Source organism: Panicum virgatum, chromosome 4K (genome assembly GCF_016808335.1).
Source record: "Panicum virgatum strain AP13 chromosome 4K, P.virgatum_v5, whole genome shotgun sequence".
NCBI lineage: Eukaryota > Viridiplantae > Streptophyta > Magnoliopsida > Poales > Poaceae > Panicum > Panicum virgatum.
In genome coordinates, this window is record NC_053139.1 from 16,363,779 (window position 1) to 16,386,336 (window position 22,558).

Here is a 22,558-nt window from a genome sequence, read left to right on the forward strand (position 1 = left end):
TACACACTACTGAGCAAAAGAAATTAAACTGCTGCGTACTATATACTAACGGGCATGATTGGTCCTCTTCACCAAACTAGCACACTAAATCATTTGGGCAGACGAAATGACAACTAAATTAGAGGTGATGATGAAAGCTACCGGCGAGATTCCCACTCACCGCACGCATCACACAGAATTCTCTAGCTCCCTATATAATGGCCACAAAGCACCATGGCCTGCGCTCACGGCACGGCATCAAAGAGGAAGCTTTTCGCAGCTTGGCTTTATCCTGGGGACGCCATGGAGCTGCTTCCTCTTCTTCTTGCCTGCTCCCTCCTGTTCACGGCCGCAGCTCCTGCCCGGGACATCACCAGCGTCTGCGCCTCCCAAATCAGGGGTAAATATAAATTTCTACTGTAGCTAAAGTGTGCTGGTAATTATTTTGACACTATGTCAGTGACTTTGAACCATTGTGTTAATAATTGGATAAACTGTGCCCGCTTGCAGATATAGTACATTATTGAGCAATAGAACTAGATTTACCCCAGGTCCTATATATACGGCCCAGGAATTTTTTTTATTTTTAACCTTTTTTTAAAGATTATTTTAAGTTTAACTCGGTACAAGTTATATTTTTACCACATAGCCCATTTGGTCGCACCGCTTCTACTGGCACGACGAGTAGCCTCTGTCGCGCCACAGCATGTGGCGCGACAAGAGGGCCACGCTGGCCGCGCGATCTAGCGATGCGCCATGGCGGCGCTAACGTGGCGGCCTTATCGCGCCAACGCATGTGGCGCAATAGAGAGCTTGTCGCGCCAGGCAGCCTGGCGCGACAAGGCCAATGACCTGGGCCCGCGCCGGCCCCCTTCTCCCCCACCCTCCCACTCCTCTCTCCTCCTCCCCGAGCAGACCGGCGCCCAGGTCGCCGCCGCCCCCCAAATCCGGCATTTTGATGAGAGGGGGGGAGTGGGGGGGACGTTTCCCACCCTTCCTCGAAGGTATTGTTCCCATTTTCTCTTCCTCTAATCATGTAAATTTGTAGTTATTAGTGGTTTGTGGTGTTTAGGGTTTTGTATTTGATGTGAGAAATGGTGGTGTTGTTGTTAGTATAATCATGATTGGAGGTTTAGGTGATATGCAGATGGTACTCTTCTCGTGATTTTGACGTGAGGAATTACTTGCATGGCTCGTTTAATATAATTTGTAGGATTGAGTAGTGGAAAGGATAATATGAGTTTGATTCATGGATAATAGGTGATGTGAATTTGTTTGTGTAGTGTATTTTTTGTTTATAAGTGAACAAGCTATAAGATGTTGTTTTTATTTTGTAGATGGACCGATTAGTTCGATTGTTTCACGGTGGTAGTGTTAAGGAAAATGGAGAGTTTGACAATATGATGGAGGATGTCGAACTATTTGATAATCCTCCGTCGTTCAAAGATTTGGTAGACCGTGTTGTTTCAAAGCATTGTTGTGAACCATGTGAAATTTTTTTGAGGGGCAGATTTGACTATGGTAAAGCTAGATCACATTATGTATTGATGAAATTGGAATCGAAGACGCATTGGAGGCAGTATAAGGATATAGTTGACCATACAAATGTGGTTTGCTAGGAGGTGGTTGTTGAAATAACTCGTAGAACTAGATCACAGGGCCCATTTGATAGAGTAGATGAAATTTCAATTTGTATTGATAGTCTGACTCAAGGGTCTACTGTTTGTGAAGATGTACCAAATGTGGATTCTACGCTTTGTGCTTCTGATTTTGATAAGGCCGTCGCTTCCGATGATTTTGACGATGGTACCTTTGAGGAGGAGGAGGCGGTGGAAGCGGAGCATGAAGATGATGATATTTCTTTGGGTTCAGAGGACAATGATTACGATAGTAGTGATGATGAGGATGATGATGAAGAGACGGGGGAAGAAGAACCGCAGGGTAATGTAGTTGGAGCCCAAGTAGAGTAGGAAAATAATGATGGCGCTGGAGATGAGGCAACTAATGAGGAAGAACATGGAGATGGGGAGTGTAGGGATGGGTCAATGGGTAGGGCTGGTAATAAAGATGATGCACGATTTTGTTACACCGCCAAAGAGTTGCGCATGTTGAAGCTAGCCAATGTTGAAGTTCTAGCGGTTTCAAAGGAAAAGGACCTTAGCAGGATCCATAGAGCCATTTGTGACTCAAATATATTTAAAAGTGAGTGTGTAATTGACAGTGACAGTCTAGAGATTCATAAGGGCATGAAGTTCAATTCCCTTCAGGAGTTACAGTTTTTTTGGCAGATTATGCAGTGTGTCACCATCAGCCATTTAATGTGGTTCATTCGGACAAGAGAGTACGCTACGACGTGCTATGCAAGCAGGGTTGTCTCTGGGGTGTTTGGGCTCGAATTGTTAGGGGCATGGGTCAGTGGAGGATCACCAATGTAAGGCAGCCTCACACTTGCTCATCCTCGAAACCGAAGCAAGTTCATGCACAGTGCACCGCACGTTATCTTGCCCACCGGATACTTGGTATTGTTCAGAAAGATAGTGACACATCGGTTCCTTCTCTTATGGAGTCGATTTTTGCCTTTAGTTGTTACAGGGTAAAGTACTCGAAGGCATGGCATGCGAAACAGCAGTCTCCTTCGCTAGAACTCCTTCGCGTTCACTACGGTCAGGCGACCGCTAGAACTCCTTCGTGTTCGACATCAAGGACGGGGTCACGTGCCGGTTCTAGGGGCAAAGCTATACAGTCTCCACAACACACGGACGACTCCGACGCGCAAAGCGACTCAAGAGATGAAGACCCGGACTTTGAGGTTCTTCGGATGTCACAGATGTTCGATGCTCCTCCAAGCACATAGACTCAGGGCGAATCAAGCCAGGTACAGTTATTTCAAGCACTCTTTGTTGCATTGAGCAAAATGATATTGTTAGGTGTAGGTTGAGTATATACCCAAATTTCAACCATGCAGGCGCTGCAAACTCCAGCACCTCCACGCCGTGCATGTGACCGAACCGATGTTGGTAGCGCCAATGTCTTGCCCACGGAGCCTGGACACGCACGCCGGCGTAACGAGACGTTCAGCCCACAGGAGCAACATCGTCACCGCCGTTAGATGCTCGTGATCGTCTATGTGTGCGTGTATCATTTCTGTGTGTTGATCTTATCAAACCTAGATACTTATTTCTGTGTGTGATGCACTATTTGTATGCGTGTTGAACTTGCACTATCAAACCTATAAATTGTGTTGATCTTGCACTATTTCTGTGTGTGATGCACTATTTGTATGCTCGTTGCACTATGTCCCTGTGATCTCGTCTTTGTTGGATTCCGTTTTGGGTTTCTTGTATTCGGCGATTAGGCTTTCGTGCAGTGCATGGCGAGCAGCTCTTGGGGGCACGTAGCAGAAAAGCAGTGGCAAGGATTCCCTAGATAATTCCACTTGCATATGTAGAATGCTCTACCGGCAGTCTTGGAATACCTCGATTGCTGCACTACTGCTAGTTGATTGCCCGGTTCATAACGACAGACTAGAACTGGAAGGGTAGGAGGGACTGGGGCATCCTCATCATACTCGGATGGGTACTTTCCACCACCAAGCCGCTTGTACCGGGCATCGTTCATTGTAGCTACACAAATTCCATTGACATGTGAAATAACCAAAATACTCAAGGAAACAAAAAAAATAAGGATTATACTAGCTTGCCTATATACTATGGAATAAAATTGAATTGCATACATCCAAAATATACTATTTTGCCTATAATAATATTACTAACTTCACAACTCAATAAATACAACAAATTCTAAACGTCAAAATTGCGGGCAGAGTATCCCTTGTGTGTCATCTAAACATCTGATCTAATGGAAACATTCAAATACTTCAAGATTTCTCAACAACTCAAACCCTAGGTCACTATTTTCGTCTACTAACTACTAAAACAAACACTAAAACAAAGAAAGAAACAAGGAAATACCTTCACCAACGAGTGGGAAACGTTTCCCCCAACTTATCCCTCCCAAAATGGTCGGATTTGGGGGGATTTGGGGGGGGGGGGAGGTGGGGACGGAGCGCTTAGGCGCGCATGAGCTCGAGGTGGACAGGAGAGAGCAGTGGGAGGGTGGTGGAGGAGGGGGCCGGCGCGGGCCCAGGCCATTGACCTTGTCACGCCAGGCCGCATGGCGCGACAAGCTCTCTGTCGCGCCATGACAGGGCCGCCACATCAGCGCCGCCATGGCGCATCGCTGGCTCGCCCGGCCAGCGTGGCCCTCTTGTCGCGCCACATGCTGTGGCGCGACAGAGCCTACCCGTCGCGCCAGTGGAAGCGGCGCGACCAAATAGGCTATGAGGTGAAAATATAACCTCTACCGGTTTAAACTTAAAATAATCTTTAAAAATGTTAAAAATAAAAAATTCACGGCCCAGAGCAGGTTCTGATGGCAGCTAGTGCTTCTGAACTTAATCACGACAATTTTTCAAGGAAAACAGTGCTGACAGTTTAAGAGACGAAATTTTGCTCTTGATTTCAATCATCGAGATATAAATATAGTTCTCTGCAATCACCTATTTTTGTTTTAGAGCATTCACAAGTGTCGGTTGGTAACAGAGAACAGACAAACTTATACCAGCTAGCATAGATTTTCTTCAGAGATCACAACATGTCCTTTATTAACCTCCACTTTCCCTCCTGTCTAGGACACCGTGACACACTGAATGCATCCATTGAATCCTGGGGATGCGGCGGTGCATTACTGCTGCCAGATTTGCACCATCATTATCCACAAGCCTTTAAGCTCGTAATCGAGCTCGATCAATTGTTGTCACCACCAATTCGATCAGCCTTTAAGCACATTATACACATTGTTGCTTTTGTTTTCCTTATTTAATTCTGATTAGTGATTATGACATTGTGGCCTAGCTAGTGGTTCTAATTGGTACCTTTGTCCTTTGGCTTGTCATGATAAGGCTGGTGATGCCAGTATGGACCCATGGGTGTTACAATTATCATTTCAATGTTTAATTTGGTTATATCATCTAACACGTTCCCTCTTATCCAAAGAAATCAATAAATAGATAAAAAAAAAGTTTGTCTTCAAGTTTTATGTTTAACATAACATAGCATAGTACGTACAAATCTTTCCTTTTTTTTTCTTGCCGGGCATCCAATGTACAAGTGGACCTATAATACAAAAAGCTTTCAACAAAACGCATGACAATTGGCCTATTGATTTTATCTGGAAGGAGACTAGAAAAAAGTGTGTATTTGTGGTCCGATCTCCCAGGCGTCTTGTGGTAGGGAGCACTATATACATATTAAGATTTCAGAAAGACGAAGTTTGTGGTACTCTGATCTTAGCAACACTGACACCCTTATAGCATATTGAAGCTACAGCACATACAGTACCTTTCCAAACTGTTTTGTACTTGTTTGGTACTGTGCCGTCTGTACGTTAGGCAGGAAAAGGAGAGCAAATTGTTAGATGTTTGCGTGAGCCGTTTTTCCGTTCCCTCCATTAAAAATCAAGTGTCAGCCTCGCCATTTTACCCGGTTTGACGTTTTTCTTTGGGGGTCACGATCGGTGTACGAACGTACCTAGCGCTCCAGCCATCTTGCTTATTGGTGATAGCTAGACTCTTTGTCGCCAACTAACGGAAGCTAGCTCAGCATGGTTGCACATTACTTTTGGTTTCATTCTTTTCATGGGTTATCCTATAAATAATAAGTAAAATCATCTCATTTTTTTTAGTTTGCGTGTTGGAAAATGATACGAGCATGTGTCTCAGAATTTAGCTTCGTAAATTAAAGTATATTTTTCTATGTTCTGTATATATCTTGTTATAACAAAATACTAGTCAAAATTATGTTTCCGGCCGGGACCACTTCGATGTCCAAAACAGCACTTATTTGCGACCACTTGCGTGGCACTATCAACAATAAGGTACCCTTGGCTAGTGCCAAAACTGTCGGCCTAACCATGGAATTCAAAACACACCGAGAGGTCCCAAACAAAGCAACCAGATTGGCCTACATATGGGCCACAAAATGGGGTCAAAGATGCTCAAGGACGTGGACGATGTAGATGTGCGAAGGTATACATCAAGTAGCTAGGTAGCCAGGTAGGGTTGCATTGTAGTATTAGCGTGGTTACAGCTAGTCACGGCCGGGTCACTCGCACTCCCTATATATCTCAGCCATTGTTTCTTGGCGGCCGTTTTCTTCAGTATTATTGGTGATTCACTGCTGCTGCGTAATCTCTTTCAACTGGTGGTGCGTCGCTGTCTCACCTCTGAGGAATGTTGAGTACTCTATCCTGCTTGTGATGAGTGAATTGTCAACCGTGCGGTGTGATCATGCGCTTGGTCTTTGGATTGCAGGTACACGGGCGTCGAGTGTCGACGGGGAGCTGCCGTGGAGGTGCTGTGGCCGATGGACCGTGCGGTGGACAGCGGTGAAGGGCAGCCGGGACCGGAGCTCGGACCGGGCGGCAGCTGTGGCGTCCACTCCTGGATCGAGGGCGCAAGCGGCGACGGAAGGCGGGTTTCTTGGTTTGCGCCACAAAACCAAGGAGGCGGACGGCAGTTGAAGACGCCAAGTCGTGGAGGCCAAGTAGTTGATTTGCCATCCGACGATAAAAATTATTTTGACTGACGTGGAAAGCCTAGAAGGCCACCGAGCGGTGCGCGTTTGACATATAGAAATTGAGGATAAGGGATAAAGCCTAAGATATTTTCCATGTAGGCCATTTCAGCGGCAACTCTGATTCAAATCACAATCATTGTGATAACAAATATTTATAAGAAACCGATCCTTGAGTTTTCTTGTGACACCATATAAAGTGGCGGTACAGCAGAAGCAATGCTATAAGTCAGCAACAAGATGGTAGCAAATCCTGTCAAAAAGAACACCCAAGCTTTTTCGACTCAATGCATTAATAAAATCAAAACGCAGGACATAAACAGAACATATCAATAATGGTCTAATGAGGCCATTTTCCTTACAATTTGAAACGTTGGTAAGTTTCTCCTTTAATTGCCACGCACATCAGCTTATAGCAAAAAAGACCAGGGACGAAAGGCTCTCCCGATAATGTCTCTAGAATTTTTTTTTTATTTTACCAATCAGATGGTGATTCCTTATTGCTTAGCAAGTAAAATGCTATAAATTATTTTGGTTATTTTGGTACATTTGGTTGTGTAATTAAGGACTTAAAAAACTTGGTCGATTCAACGTATATATGTACCTAATACGAAATTGTTGTTTGCATTGTTGTGATGCTATCGGTACGATACGATTTTTTTAAAACACATGATAGTTTGGTACTACTATATTTGAAATGTGTGCACAATTAATATCTCATGTGCAATAAGTGGATAGAAGCTCTGGAGCTAAGTGGATAGAATTCACTTAATAAACTCTATTGGCCTGGATTGGTCCAATATAATCCATTGCTTGAATAGGAATTTGCTTAAACTCTATTTGTTGACAGGCATGCTAAAAGTGTAATCAGTAGTCACGATAAACGTATATTTATATTGACCTTGAAATACATATATTTTTGTATTTTAGGACCCGTTTTGAAGAGAGAACGTTCTTGAAATATTCAGGATTCAGTTTCTACTACACATTGTGCATCCTAGAGATTTGCTTCCTCAAACCTCATTCAAAACAGGGTTTGGTGCAATCATTTGCGTTGTTACTGCTATCTTGACCGCGATGGGTAGTCTCGTGATACTGTTTCCGGGCAAGCTAGCTGTTCCGCAGTACAGCACAACTTGAAATCCTTATCAGGGTGCACCGATTGCATACAAGCATAGCCGCAAAAGCAGCCACCAAAACTCTTGGACATGCCCAACGAACGTCCTTTCTTTCTGACTTGAAGCTCTGATAACCCCACCGTTCAAGGTACACGCAACATGGCCATGTGGTTGGTAAGATGGCAGCTTTCTTGCTATTGATCATGAAACCAACATGACACATATCATGGAGCCTATACCCATCATCTTGACCTAATTAGTCAAAACTCGAATGATATGAAGCCTTACCACTATATGTGTTGACGCAAAAATCCGTTATCCGAATAGATCTTCATGGTTCACGCACCACGTACGCTAGGGCCGGGGAGATTTACTTTTCTCCGTAGTACGGAATCAAGTCGGCGCGCGTGGTGTGCGCTGGCATGCCAGTCAATTTGACATGCAATTGACAAGGAGGAAAGCATTAAATTCCGAAAGGCAATCGGCTAGCCAGCCAATTTAAGAGACCAAGCTACATTTAAAGCAACGTGACTTGAGAGCAACACCTAGATCCAGATCCAATCAACTCCAGTGATCAGATCATGAGGAGAGCTGACAGCAAGAAGATCTAAGCTAGATAACTTGTAAAAATTTAAAAAAAATTAGATTAAACTGATTAACCTAGTAAGATCTAAGCACATACCGATAACTTATGATAAAAGCTAAAACAAGCTAGACTAAGTGGATTAATCTAACAAGGTGATAAATTTTATCGACAAAATTGTGAACAAATCTGATAAAGGCAAGAGCGAGGCGCTGCAAACTTAAGATCTAACGTGTTCGATAACTTGAGCGCTATAGACAGAGAAAGAAGCGATACGCTTTCAACCTGGGCCTATCTTCACAACTCGACTCAGCTCGAAACTTACCAACAGACCAGAGGTCCAAGCCGATGCAGCCTTGCTTGCTGAGAAGGACTCATAAAAGAAAAGTCTACTGCAACTAGGGTTTTGGCGAAATGACCGATATGAAAAGTAGATGCGTAAAGGTAAAGGTTTTTATTTGAATGTGGTTGATCAAAATTTATAAAAGACGGAGGTCTACTATTTATAGCCTAAACCTAGACTCATTTGCCGATGCGACCTACATGATAACTTGCCAACGCGATCTTGGTCAGCTCCTCTGCTTCACCGGATACGACGCTCTTTTAGGGTCGTTTCGGCCCCAAAGGCCCGACATACTCCTTCGTCTCTTCCTTTCCAGCGTCGGCTCATTTCATCATCGATTGCCTGCAATTTGTTGTAGACATTGCACCTTTGATGGCACCACGTGGATCTTTTGCCCTAGGACTATGCATTAGAATTTTTTCTTTGATTTCAAGTGAGCGACAAACCTTTTTTGTGTGTGTGTGTGGGGGGGGGGTCAACAACAGTTTTGGCCTAAAGACCATTTTGTATTGGTTGCGATAGATGCATGGTTATTATAGAAAAGAATCTGCTATATAATAAAAAATTCATCTTTTTAAAATTTCATAGAAATAATGACCTAATAATGTGTTTCATAGAAATAATGCATATATGCTGCAAGGCCGACCCATAGAGCGGAGCAGAAAGGCACCTTGACTTAGGGCAAGCACATTGCTACACGTCAACAATCTCATATATGTTGTCTCATACATATCCACGTAGGATTTTTTATGATGTGAAAGAAAGAGTGGGAGGAGAGATTATTAGACCACGTACTCACCATTGTACGAGCAGTTGTTGTCACACTACTCATACAATTTGCAAAAAAACCACCACATAGACAAAAAATTAAGAATTATGAGACCACGTACTCACCATTGTATGAGTAGTTGTTGTCATACTATATACCCATAATATTTTTTTCATTCTAGAAATTTTGGGATATAGTCACTATCACAAAAAGAATTTTTAAGAGCAGGTAAAAACATATTTTTAGGGGTAGGTGAGATACTTGCTCCTAATTCTCTTAGCTAAAAATTGATTTGTAGAGGCGGATATGTTATTCGCCCCTACAAATACATTTGCCGCCCCCACAAATCAATTTGTAGGGACGGGTAAGCCCATAACATGCCCCTACAAATTATTTTCTAGAAAATAAAAAAATAGAAAAAAACTCTAAGTCAGAAAAATTAAAAAGGAAAAATAACCTAGCTCTACTATTGAAGTACAATTTTTTTGATAAAATATGCCCAGTTGCGTAAATAGAGGTTCAAACCGCTTACCTCAAGCCTCGCATGTACCCTCCTCTCCACCACACTACAAAGTTATAGTCATAGCCATATGTAGGACACAGCTAACCAATGATCTTGTCACACTAAACCTTCTTAAATGAATAATGTACAAACTTTAAAATTTTATTTAGATCTTACTACTAAAGCTTTGATATGTAACTACTCTACATTCTACATCCAAAGTTGTTTGAAAACAAATCCAAACTTGTAGATTTTGAATCTAGAGAACATATAGTAATTTTTGGGACTACTAAATGATCTAGAATGAAAAAATTCTCAACTACAAAATTTAAGATCTCATCGAGCTCTACAATTTTGGTATAAAATTTATCTTCATCCACCACAACACAAATCTTTACCATGATGGGCAAAAAGCATTAACCGAGGCGGCTTTTGCAACCGCCTCGGAGCCAATGTCATGGTTAATCGCGGCATTAACCGTGGTGGTTTTTTGCCCGCCTCTATTAATCAAATAAAAAAATAAAATAAAGCCCAGCGCCGCTCGGGTGTTTTGCCCGTCATGGGTTTTTGTTTTTGCCGCTCGGTGCTGCCCAGCGCACCGCGCCGCCGTCACCGCCACTCGGGGCTGCCACCACCGCCGCGCCACGGCTCGGGGCTGCCCGACGCGCCATGGTGATGTCGCTCGGGGCCGCCGCCGCCCCCGCTTTGGGGAGCCGCCGCCGCCGCGCCACGGTGCCATCACTCAGGGCCACCGCCACCCCCGCTCCGGGCAGCCGAAGGGCCGCCGCCGCCACACCGCAGGGCCGTCGCTCGGGACCGCCGCCACCCCCGCTCCGGGCAGCTGTAGAGCCGCCGCCGCGGTGCCGTCGCTCGGGGCTGCCGCCGCCCCCGCTCCGAGTAGCCGCGGGGTTGCCGCCACCGCGCCACGGTGCCGCCGCCGCCGCCCCTCTGGGCTGCCTCTGCTAGTGGAGCGTGAGAGGGAGATCTGGGAGAGGGAGGGTGAGAGGGAGAGGGGGTGGTGGCGGTTGTGGAGAAGGAGAGGGAGAGATAGTGAGAAATGTGGACTCCAAACCCTAAGAGCTATATATATTTGTGCCTGCAACTGGACCATTTAGGCTAGCGGGCTGGACCTTTTTTACCGAGGCGGTTGAGTTACACTGGCCGCCTCGGTTAACCTTTAACCGAGGCTGTTAAATAAGGATGACCGCCTCAGTTAATGTCTATTAACCGAGGTGGTCACATTAGTAGCGTCCGCCTCAGTTAATCTATTTTGCGAGGCGGTTTAGTGTAACAGCTTCGATTAATATAAAATAACCACCTCGGTTAGGCATTAATTGAGGCGGTCAAAAATTGTGCCCCCCTCCTAGTCGATTTTCAAGTGCCTCGCAAAATAGAATTTTGTAGCTGTGATCCGAGATCATATGAAGAAGTTATGAATTTTTTTGCTTGAGAATATTTGTAAGGGCAGGTCATACCATCACCCATCCTTGAAAATCATTTTAGAGCGGTGACCCTAGGAATGCATTTGTAGGGAGGATGTTGCCATCACCTGCCCCTAGAAATAGTAGTTATCTCCACAGGCAAAGCAGGTGATGGCGTCACCCGCCCTTAGAAATGCATTATTAGGACGGGTCAAATGCTATAGTAGCCCCACTCCATTTGTGGGAGCGGATTACCTTTTGACCGGCCACCGTAAAAAAAAGTTGTACGGACTTCTGGAAGTAGTTGATTGCGACGCCAAATAGTTGTAGTAGTCGTACATGTTGAGGAACCAGTCGAACTTGTTCGAGGCCAAAATTGGCAATAACCGAGGCCGACCGGTCTGACCGGTCAGACCGGTCTGGGCCTGTAATCTGAGTAGGATAAGAGTTTTAGATTAAGAGTCCTTTTGTAACCCGATTTTGAAGGGGTACGTCTGTGACGGAACTGTCAAATTAAAACTCTAAATTAAGTGTAATGGCCGTCATTTGAACACATCGGGCACATTAGCTTAATGGCTTAATTTGACGGTCCTTTCTCAACCCATGTCCCGATCGAAACAACACCGGTAGTCCCACGCGAAGGCGGGCGCAGATGGTACAAGCACGACATAACACTTGAAAATAGAACAACGCGACACAAATAATACATAACTTCTTACAGACCAAATTCAGATACAATAATTTTATAAACCGGGTTTAAAAACATACTTGATATACAAGTCTTCCAATAAATAAAACTAGAATTTACACTAGGAAAAGACTATACTACATTACCCCTAGAGGTTCTGCCTAACACCACCGGTCAAACTGGTGCATCCCACCGGTCAGACCGGTGTGCATGGGTTCCCCACGTATACACTGGTCAGACCGGTCCACAGACCGGTCACACCGGTCCACAGACCGGTCAAACCGGTCTGAACAAAACTGAGGACGGCACACTCTGCCCTCAAGTGTGCAACCCGCCGTCTTTATAGTCTACTGGTCTCTCTCCACAACTTCCCACCCCTCTGCATCTCGGCGGATAAATTTGACGCAGCAGGGGCAGAAATCGACGTCGGGGTGCCCTGAAACAAATTAATGGTGGCAACAACCCTGAGCAACTAATACTCAGCAAGACTTACCCGACCAGTGGGTATAACTTAGCCCACATACCTAGACATGCAAGGCTTTTGGCTGGTGGTTATTTTGCAGAAAAGCGACTAAAGTAATTCCTTACTTTCTGTATTTTAGCTCCAGATTCTATACAAATTAACTCCAATCTAATGTTTGCATGAATCAACTATAGCAAACATGTTGGTGCAATCGAATAATAATTCCATGTGTTCATTGTCATATTTATACATATGCTCCTCATTCTATCATGAGACTACGATGCAGCAAAGAGATCAAGGCCCTCGTAACTGCGAGACACGGCGAATCGATTCGATTTAACCTTGCAAGGTAGACCTAACCAACACGGCACGCGTATGCCACAACGGACCACACGCACCAACCCTTCCCCTCCCCGCCTCGAACTACAGAACCACCCCACCTTCATATAGTCAACCGAGCTTAACGTGAGACCACCAAAAGTAAACATATGCATCCCGTTTCTCCGCGACTACTCGACTCGCCCTAAGGGGTGGTGATGCAGTTCTGTACTTTCGAAGCGAGGCAGTACTAGGCTTACTGGTTTCGACTACCTCCTACTCCCGGCATAAGGTTAGTACAATTCAATCCCCGATCAGCACTGCCGACAACGACCGGTCCTTAACCGACACAAATGGGGCTAAGGCACCCAGGAACCCTGTCCTGCTGCCATACCTATACATCATCCTCGCCCGGTCTCAACCCTCCATATCCAATTCAATAACTCAGGTACTGTAAGATAAGTATATAACCTATATCTCGCGAGTAACCGGAAATTACTCGACTTCTAAATATCCTATAACTCGAGAGTGACAGAAAAATCACTCGACTTCTATCGAGCCCTACTAAGCATAGCAATGCTACCGACCTATCCATATTAGTAGAAGGCCCAGGAAAATATAGGGATCATGCAACTAAGGTTTCAAACAACTCCTGAAACGTAATGCACAAGTAATAAATACATATAGTGAGTCATAATTTAAAATAGTAGGTCATGCACCGGGGCTTGCCTTGAGTGTTCTGCTCAGAACTGGGGTGAGCTGGGCCTTGGGCCAACTCCCCACGATCCTCCTGCTGCGGGGCTTGCCCCTGCGGCACCTGTGGCTCCGCAACCACCTCGTATATCACCTCCTCCACGGCAGCTACTACACATATGCATATGCATATGACATGAGAAAGGCATGCATGATTTATAAAAATTACAAGTAACCATTAACCACATTAATTTCTAACCAATTGCACCAACTAACCCCAATTCAACCCTCTCAGCTCTGCTAGCACCGGTCAGACTGGTATACCAAACCGGTCAGACCGGTCTGACCTGTGCGCACCTCGATATAAAAAATCCGTAGTATCCGGACGTATTCTCGGAGTATCCAGACTCCCAAGTCCGGAGAATCCGGACCTAACTCTGGAATGTCTAGATCACCACAAACTCGGAGTTTCCGATCCAATGGCCGGACTGTCCGGACCCCTACCGATCAGACCGGTCCCTCCGACCGGTCAGACCGGTCCAACCCAGACCAAAAGATGGAATCCTTAGCGCGGCGAAAATCGCCCACAAATTCTAAAACCCTTCTAGGCGCTAGTTCAGGGATACATTTAGACGTTTTTGACCAGAGAAAATCACCTAAGATCATCTAGAAAAGGAGATCGATTCGTTCCTAGCTAGAGTACCTTGGATGAGTCCTTTTCACGCGAAGAACTTGAATCCACTGCTCCCCAGGGAGGGAATCACGAAGAGGAAGCTTCCCCACGCCGATTTGATCCTTCCTAGGCCTTGGAATCAAATGGAAATGATGGATTGGGGACTTAAGGCTTTGGAGAGGGGGAGAGCTCGGGAGGGCGAGCTGAGCACGATAGAGGCGAGTGAGTTGGTGAGGGAGAGAGAGAGTGATTTAAATGCTGCAGGCCCCAACAAAACGGTTGTCTCAGCCCCAACCGGTCAGACCAGTTGCCCAGATCGGTCAGACCGGTCCGGCCCAAACTGACAGGAAAAATTTTGGGTTTAGTGATTTGTCATGTGAGTTGAACTAATGACCATGGTTAATTTAATTACCGAGGATTAACACATGGGTGTTACAATCCTACCCCCTAAAAGAAATCTCGTCCCGAGATTTATTGAATGGCTAAAGGGAGAGTTAGAAATTGGTGTGTACCTCGATAGGCTTGTAGCAATTCCGAACATTTAGTCCGAACAAATTCCTCCGTCTCCCAAGTAGCTTCCCGCTCGGAGTGATTACTCCTTTGCACCTTATAGAAGTTGCTAGTATGATTTCGAGTGACTCGAGTCTTGCAATCAACAATTTTCACTGGGTGCTATGGATATACCAGATCAGGCTCCAATTGTAACTCTTCTATAGCAACAATCTTGGTGGGAACACGGAGGCATTTCTTGAGCTGAGATACATGAAATATATTATGAACTGCGGATAAGTGAGCAGAGAGTTCCAGACGGTATGCCACTGGCCCACATTGCTCAACAATAAGAAAAGGCCCAACATAACGAGGTGCGAGCTTTTCCTTCACACCGAATCGTTGAACCCCTTTCATTGGAGATACCTGCAGATAGACATGATCCCCCACTTGAAACAGGATAGATTGACGCTTCTTGTCCGCGTAACTCTTTTGTCGGAATTGGGCAATCTTCAAATTTTCCTGAATAACCCGAACCTGCTCTTCTGCTTCATTTACCATATCGGGCCCAAAGAAAGTTCTCTCCCCATCTTCTGACCAATTCAATGGCGTTCTGCATTTCCGTCCATATAAGGCCTCAAATGGAGCCATCTTGATGCTTTCTTGATAGCTCTTGTTATAAGCAAACTCGGCCAATGGCAAGCACTCGTCCCATTTTTTATTATAGGTGAGCACACATGCTCTAAGCATGTCCTCCAATATTTGATTTATCCTTTCTGTCTGGCCGTCAGTCTGGGGATGATAAGCCGAACTGCGGAGGAGCTGAGTGCCGAGGGCGGCATGAAAGTGCTCCCAGAACCGGGCAATGAACTGAGCACCCCGGTCTGAAATGATTGTCTTTGGAATTCCATGAAGACTCACTATACGGTCCATATACAACTGAGCGTATTGCTTCACCGTATGTGTGGTCTTTACCGGTAGAAAATGGGCCAACATGGTGAGACGATCCACAATAACCCATATCGAGTCATACCCCTTGGAAGTTTTGGGTAGACCGACAATGAAATCCATACTAATGTCCTCTCACTTCCAGGATGGAATATTCAATGGCTACAAAGGGCCGGCTGATCTCAAGTGGCTCGCCTTAACCCTTCTACAGGTGTCACACTCGGACACATATTTATCAATTTCTCGCTTCATTCTTGTCCACCAGAACCGCTATTTCAAATCTTGGTACATTTTAGTACTGCTTGGATGGATAGAATACCTAGAGAGATGAACCTCATCGAGAATTTGCTTTCGAAGCTCCAGATCTTTAGGTACCACTAGTCGGTTCTTAAACCATAAAACACCCTCGTCATCTAGATGGAAATATGTCACTCGAGGGTCATTTTCTCCAAGCCTTTGCCTAATCTTTCCCATTCCAACATTGTTTTTCTGAGCCGCAATAATATGATCTCGAAGTGTTGGAGTGAGGGTAAGATTAGCAAGAGTACCCTCAGACACCATAGTCAAGTTCATCTTCTCCATTTCTTGGCACAAAGTGTCATGCACTATTGTGGCTGAGATGAAATTGCAACTGGCTTTATGACTCAATGCATCGGCTACAACATTAGCCTTGCCCGGGTGATAATGAATTTCCAGGTCATAATCCTTTATCAACTCCAACCATCGCCTTTGGCGCAAATTTAGCTCGCTCTGGGTGAAGATATACTTGAGACTCTTATGGTCTGAGTATATATGAACAGGGTTGCCCAGAAGATAATGGCGCCGGATTTTTAATGCATGCACCACTGCTGCCAATTCCAGATCATGTGTGGCATAATTCTCCTCATGCCGCCTGAGGGCTCTGGAAGTATAAGCAATTATCCTCTGGTCTTGCACGAGTACACAGCCGAAGCCAGTACCTGTTACATTTAATACATATCAAGGGCCGAATAATAGCCGGTAGGATTAAACATGGGTGAGGACACAGTGGGGACTCGTACCTGATGCATCACAATATACATCAAAGAGCCGAGTAATATCCGGCTGAGCCAGGGCAGGGGCAGATGTCAGAAGCTTTCTCAGGGTCTGAAAAGCCTGCTCACATTTGTCAACCCAATTAAATCTCACCCTTTCTTAAGCAATTCAGTCATGGGTCTAGCAATTTTTGAAAAGTCCGGTACAAAACGGCGATAATATCCTGCTAGCACAAGGAAACTCCGAATCTCTGACATAGATGTGGGTGCCCGCCAATTCAGGACATCCTGAATCTTGCTAGGATCAACAGAAATATCGCCCTCAGAGATAACATGGCCAAGGAATTGAACCTCCTTAAGCCAGAAATCGCATTTACTGAACTTGGCATACAATTTATGCTCCCTGAGGCGCTGGAGAACAATATGAAGATGCTCTGCATGTTCTTCTTCATTCTTGGAATAGACAAGAATGTCGTCAATGAAAACCACGACAAACTTATCCAGCTCAGGCATAAATACCGAGTTCATGAGGTACATGAAGTGAGCAGGAGCATTTGTCAACCCAAATGACATGACTAGATACTCATAGAGCCCGTATCTAGTAGAAAAGGCTGTCTTGGGAATATCTTCAGCTCTGATTTTTATCTGGTGATAACTCGAGCCAAGATCAATCTTTGAAAACACCTTAGCCCCGACTAGCTGATCAAATAATATATCAACCCAGGGTAGAGGATATTTGTTTTTGATTGTGACAGCATTCAAAGGCCGATAATCCACACACATTCTGAGGCTCTGGTCCTTTTTGACAAAGAGTGCAGTACAACCCCATGGTGAAGTGCTAGGACGAATGTAGCCCTTATCAAGCAACTCCTGCAATTGCCTCTTCAGCTCGGCTAACTCATTGGGTGGCATCCGGTAAGGCCTTCTAGAAATGAGTGCCGTGCCCGGTTGCAACTCAATGGCAAACTCCACATCACGATCAGGAGGCATTCCAGGCAAATCATCCGGAAAGACATCCGGATACTCACATGCCACTAGTATGCCTGCTAGTTTCTTACCCTCAATCTGATTCACCGTAGGTGTCAAAGACATATGATCTCTCAAATGTAAGGTCATACACCCATGAATAGAAGATTTGATGTGCACAGATTGTGAGGTCGTGTCTAGACTAACTCCCTGACCCTCCATCCAGTTCATGCCCAATATCATATCTATCCTTTGGGTTGGTAACATTATCAGGGCCGTAGGAAAAAATTTTCCTTGCAACTGTAGGGGTACTTGCTTGACAAATTGATTGGTGATTAACTTTCCCCCAGGTGAGTGAATATGGTACGGCTTGGGCATACTCTCTATCTTCAGCCCCAGTCTAATAGCACACTCCTTACTAATAAAAGTATGAGACGCTCCAGAATCAAACAGGACAGTAACAGGATATTCATTCACTGAAAACGTACCCGACATCACCGGAGCACCCTCAGGAATACCCTCGAGGGTGGTGTAGTGCACTTGCCCCGACTTGAAGTGGGCCACACTCTGCTTCTGACTTTGCTGGCTCGATTGCTGGCCTTGCTTGGGTGGCATTGGGCAGTTCCGTGCAAAGTGACCCGGCTGCCCACAGTTGTAACACGGAAACAAATTGGGGCGCACCCCCGACTGCTGCACCCAGACCTTCTGCTCATTCTGCTGAGGGGCAGGAGGTCTGACTGTCCCCTGTAGCTGAGTGTACTGAGGGGGCCTGTATCCCCACTGTTGTAGTGGCTAGTGCTGAAAGGGGGCACGCTGTGGGCCCGACTGCACCAAGCGAAACCTCTGGGAAGTACTGCTCGAAGATCTCACCGTCGACGCCTTTCTCTTCTTCTCTGCCTTGTGAGCCAAGTGGGTACCCTCCTGAATGATAGCACCGTTGACCAGCTCACTGAAGGTGTCAAAGTTGACCATAGCCAGACGATCTTGGAGCTTACTGCTGATCCCCTACCTGAAGAAAGCCTGCTTCTTCTCATCTGTGTCCACATGGTAGCCCGCATACTACGATAAATTGTTGAAGGTCTGAGCATACTGTACGACACTGTTGTTACCCTATTTTAGGGCCAAGAACTCTGTGAACTTCCTATGAATGACCCCTGCAGGGATATAATGTGCCCTGACAGCTTCCTTGAACTGTGCCCAGGTGAACATAGCCCACATACCTAGACATGCAAGGCTTTTGGCTGGTGGTTATTTTGCAGAAAAGCGACTAAAGTAATTCCTTACTTTCAGTATTTTAGCTCCAGATTCTATACAAATTAACTCCAATCTAATGTTTGCATGAATCAACTATAGCAAACATGTTGGTGCAATCAAATAATAATTCCATGTGTTCATTGTCATATTTATACATATCCTCCTCATTCTATCATGAGACTACGATGCAGCAAAGAGATCAAGGCCCTCATAACCGCGAGACACGGCGAATCGATTCGATTTAACCTTGCAAGGTAGACCTAACCAACACGGCACGCGTATGCCCCGTCGGACCATACGCACCAACCCTTCCCCTCCCCGCCTCGAACTACAGAACCACCCCACCTTCATATAGTCAGCCGAGCTCAACGTGAGACCACCAAAAGTAAACATATGCATCCCGTTTCTCCGCGACTACTCGACTCGTCCTAAGGGGTGGTGATGCAGTTCTGTACTTTCGAAGCGAGGCAGTACTAGACTTACCGGTTTCGACTACCTCCTACTCCCGGCATGCGTTTAGTTCAGTTCAATCCCCGATCAGCACTGCCGACAACGACCGGTCCTTAACCGACATAGACGGGGCTAAGGCACCCAGGAACCCTGTCCTGCTGTCATACCTATACATCATCCCCGCTCGGTCTCAACCCTCCATATCCAATTCAATAACTCAGATACTGTAATATAAGTATATAACCTATATCTCGCGAGTAACCGGAAATTACTCGACTTCGAAAAATCCTATATCTCGCGAGTGACAGAAAAATCACAAGACTTCTATCGAGCCCTATTAAGCATAGCAATGCTACCGACCTATCCATACTAGTAGAAGGCCCAGGAAAACCTAGGGATCATGCAACTAAGGTTTCAAACAACAACTGAAACGTAATGCACAAGTAATAAATACATATAGTGAGTCATAATTTAAAATAGTAGGTCATGCACCGGGGCTTGCCTTGAGTCTGCTGCTCAGAACTGGGGTGAGCTGGGCCTTGGTCCAACTCCTTACGATCCTCCTGTTGCGGTGCGTGCCCCTGCGGCTCCTGTGTCTCCGCAACCACCTCGTATATCACCTCCTCCGCGGCAGCTGCTACATGTATGCATATGCATATGACATGAGAAAGTCATGCATGATTTATAAAAATTACAAGTAACCATTAACCACATTAATTTCTAACCAATTGCACCAACTAACCCCAACTCAACCCTCTCAGCTCTGCTAGCACCGGTTAGACCGGTCTGGCCTGTGCGCGCCTCGATACCTAAAATCCGTAGTATCCTGACGTATTCTTGGAGTATCCGTTCTCCCAAGTCCGGAGAATCCGGACCTAACTCTGAAATGTCTAGATCACCACAAACCCGGAGTTTCCGATCCAATGGCCGGACTGTCCGGACCCCTACCGGTCAGACCGGTCCAACCCAGACCAAAAGATGGAATCCTTAGCGCGGCGAAAATCGCCACAAATTCTAAAAACCTTCTAGGCACTAGTTCAGGGATACATTTAGACGTTTTTGACCAGAGGAAATCACCTAAGATCATCTAGAAAAGGAGATCGATTCGTTCCTAGCTAGAGTACCTTGGATGAGTCCTTTTCATGCGAAGAACTTGAATCCACTGCTCCCCAGGGAGGGAATCGCGAAGAGGAAGCTTCCCCTCGCCGATTTGGTCCTTCCTAGGCATTGGAATCAAATGGAAATGATGGATTGGGGATTTAGGGCTTTGGGGAGGGGGAGAGCTCGGGAGGGCGAACTGAGCACGATAGAGGCGAGTGAGTTGGTGAGGGAGAGAGAGAGAGTGATTTAAATGCTGCGGGCCCCAACAAAACGGTTGTCTCAGCCCCAACCAGTCAGTCCGGTTGCCCAGACCGGTCAGACCGGTCCGGCCCAAACTGACAGGAAAAAATTTGGGTTTAGTGATTTGTCGTGTGAGTTGAAGGGTTAGGGTCAGACCCCTACCGATCTGACTGGTTGCCGTCTGAAGCTCGCCGGTGAAGATCGTCTGCGATCCGCGTGTTCTAGCGCACCGGTGTGTTGACTAGATCAGCGTCAACAAAACTCTTACAGAAAGTAGTCGAACAAGTCGTGTTGTAGTCGGAAGCTGTCGTGCATGTGTTGAAGCTTGAAGTAGTCGAACAACAAGCAGTCACGTACACATACACTTCCCAAAAACCTTATTGCATGTCTATCCCGAGCAGAATCACATAGACTAGGAGGTTGCGGAGGCCTGCTAACGGAAGCTTCTATGTGGGTAGAAAGTTGCATTGAGAATGAAAGTGTAGCACCAGTAGAAAAAACAAGGGAGAAGTGAGAGATCTCCTTAGAAGCAATATCTTGATCATGCAGGAGTCGCAGAATGAGAGGGGTTGCCTCGTTATATAGGTGCGAATGTCCCAGCCTGCGCTAATGGCCATCAATTTGTACCATAACCATTACTCATGTATCATAATTCCCTAGCATTAAATCATCGGTGTTTTAATACTCAATTCATTATTGAATAAATGAGTCTAGCCCAAATATTCCAACAATCCCCAGCAAAAATTACAAGACACATGAGAAATGATCTCAGTTTCACTGCTGTTTTTATATACTAGTATTTCGATGGGGACTGTGAATTTGAACACCAACATAGAGCAAAGGCTACACTCATTCACAACTGATCAATTGTCTATGCCTTGAATTAACAGTTTTGTGCGAATAAGCTTTACCAAAAACCCTTTTTCTAGTACTGGACTGCAACAACATCCTCGCGGTTTCAAGCTTATAAGTCATAGTTCGGGCCTATTCATGAGTATGTAGAGATTACCCAAACTCATAGAGTGTGACTATAGCAGTCGAACTCATATAGGTGCAATCCTTTGAAATGTTCTGTAGGCCAACATCTCTGCTCCACTGAGCCACTTGGATCACATTAAGGTTTTCACCAACTTGTCACACAGTTTAGAAGAGAAATGCACCTCCGCTGGAATGAGCCTTTTTTGAAGGTTCTCTTCTCTCAGTCAGTCAATAGCTTGTCTCACCATCCTAACTCACAGGATCTTCGATCACATAGGACAAGTTACAACTATTGAGTAACTCACATGGTCTCAATCCCAATTCCTTGGATGCATTGTCTATCACATTACGTGAAAGACCCTTTGTGAATTGATCTGCCAGATTCTTAGCCCTTTGAGCATAATCCAAGCTTATCACTCCAGAGTTTCTCAATTTTCGGACAGATTTTAACTGCCTCTTCACATGCCTTGAAGACTTCATGTCACTACTACAAAAAGGGATTAACCGAGACGCTTTGAAAACAACTCGGAGGCGGGTAGGCCAGCAGCCTGCCTCCGTTAATGGTGGCAGGGCTACCGGCCTTGCAACCACCTCGGTTAATACATTAATCGACGCGGGCAACCTAAGGAAACTGCCTTGGTTAATATATTAACTGAGGCGATTGACTGACCGCCTCGGTAAAGGCCTCGATTAACCAAGGCCCTGCGAGCGAGGCAGTTGCCTTGCCCGCCTCTGTTAAAGTTTGTGTAGTAGCGTGTTGTCCTTAGAACTATTCATTTTGACAATCACAGTTCACTAAGACAGCCGGTATCAATTTTTCAACTATCGGCAAATCCATTAGGAACTCAGGAAGCCACTCATCCTCAACAGTATCGGTGTCTAATGCTGTGAGTTCTGCTTCTGTTGTTGACCTTGTTAAGATGGTCTGCTTGCAAGA

General features: G+C 45.4%; 1 protein-coding gene across 2 annotated transcripts; it reads left to right on the forward strand.

The window, feature by feature from the left end:
• Positions 1–238: 238 nt before the first annotated feature.
• LOC120703311 lies at positions 239–6,801 on the forward strand. Of its 2 annotated transcripts, XR_005686877.1 has the most exons (3): positions 239–379; positions 1,317–2,854; positions 2,945–3,234. XR_005686877.1 is itself a non-coding variant. In XM_039987328.1 (2 exons), exons 1-2 carry the CDS (start codon positions 283–285, stop codon positions 6,556–6,558), a joined length of 306 nt encoding a protein of 101 aa, XP_039843262.1. In that variant the 5' UTR covers positions 239–282; the 3' UTR covers positions 6,559–6,801. The 2 variants fall into 2 exon arrangements, 1 of the variants encoding a protein (XP_039843262.1); XM_039987328.1 differs by lacking the exons at positions 1,317–2,854; positions 2,945–3,234 and adding an exon at positions 6,350–6,801.
• The last annotated feature ends 15,757 nt before the right edge of the window (positions 6,802–22,558 follow it).

Bases quoted from the DNA above. Each gene is read 5' to 3' on its own strand.
- LOC120703311 (XM_039987328.1), top strand. From the start codon at position 283: ATGGAGCTGCTTCCTCTTCTTCTTGCCTGCTCCCTCCTGTTCACGGCC. The intron at 380-6,349 runs GTAAATATAAAT...TTTGGATTGCAG, and splicing joins CTGCGCCTCCCAAATCAGGG to GTACACGGGCGTCGAGTGTC.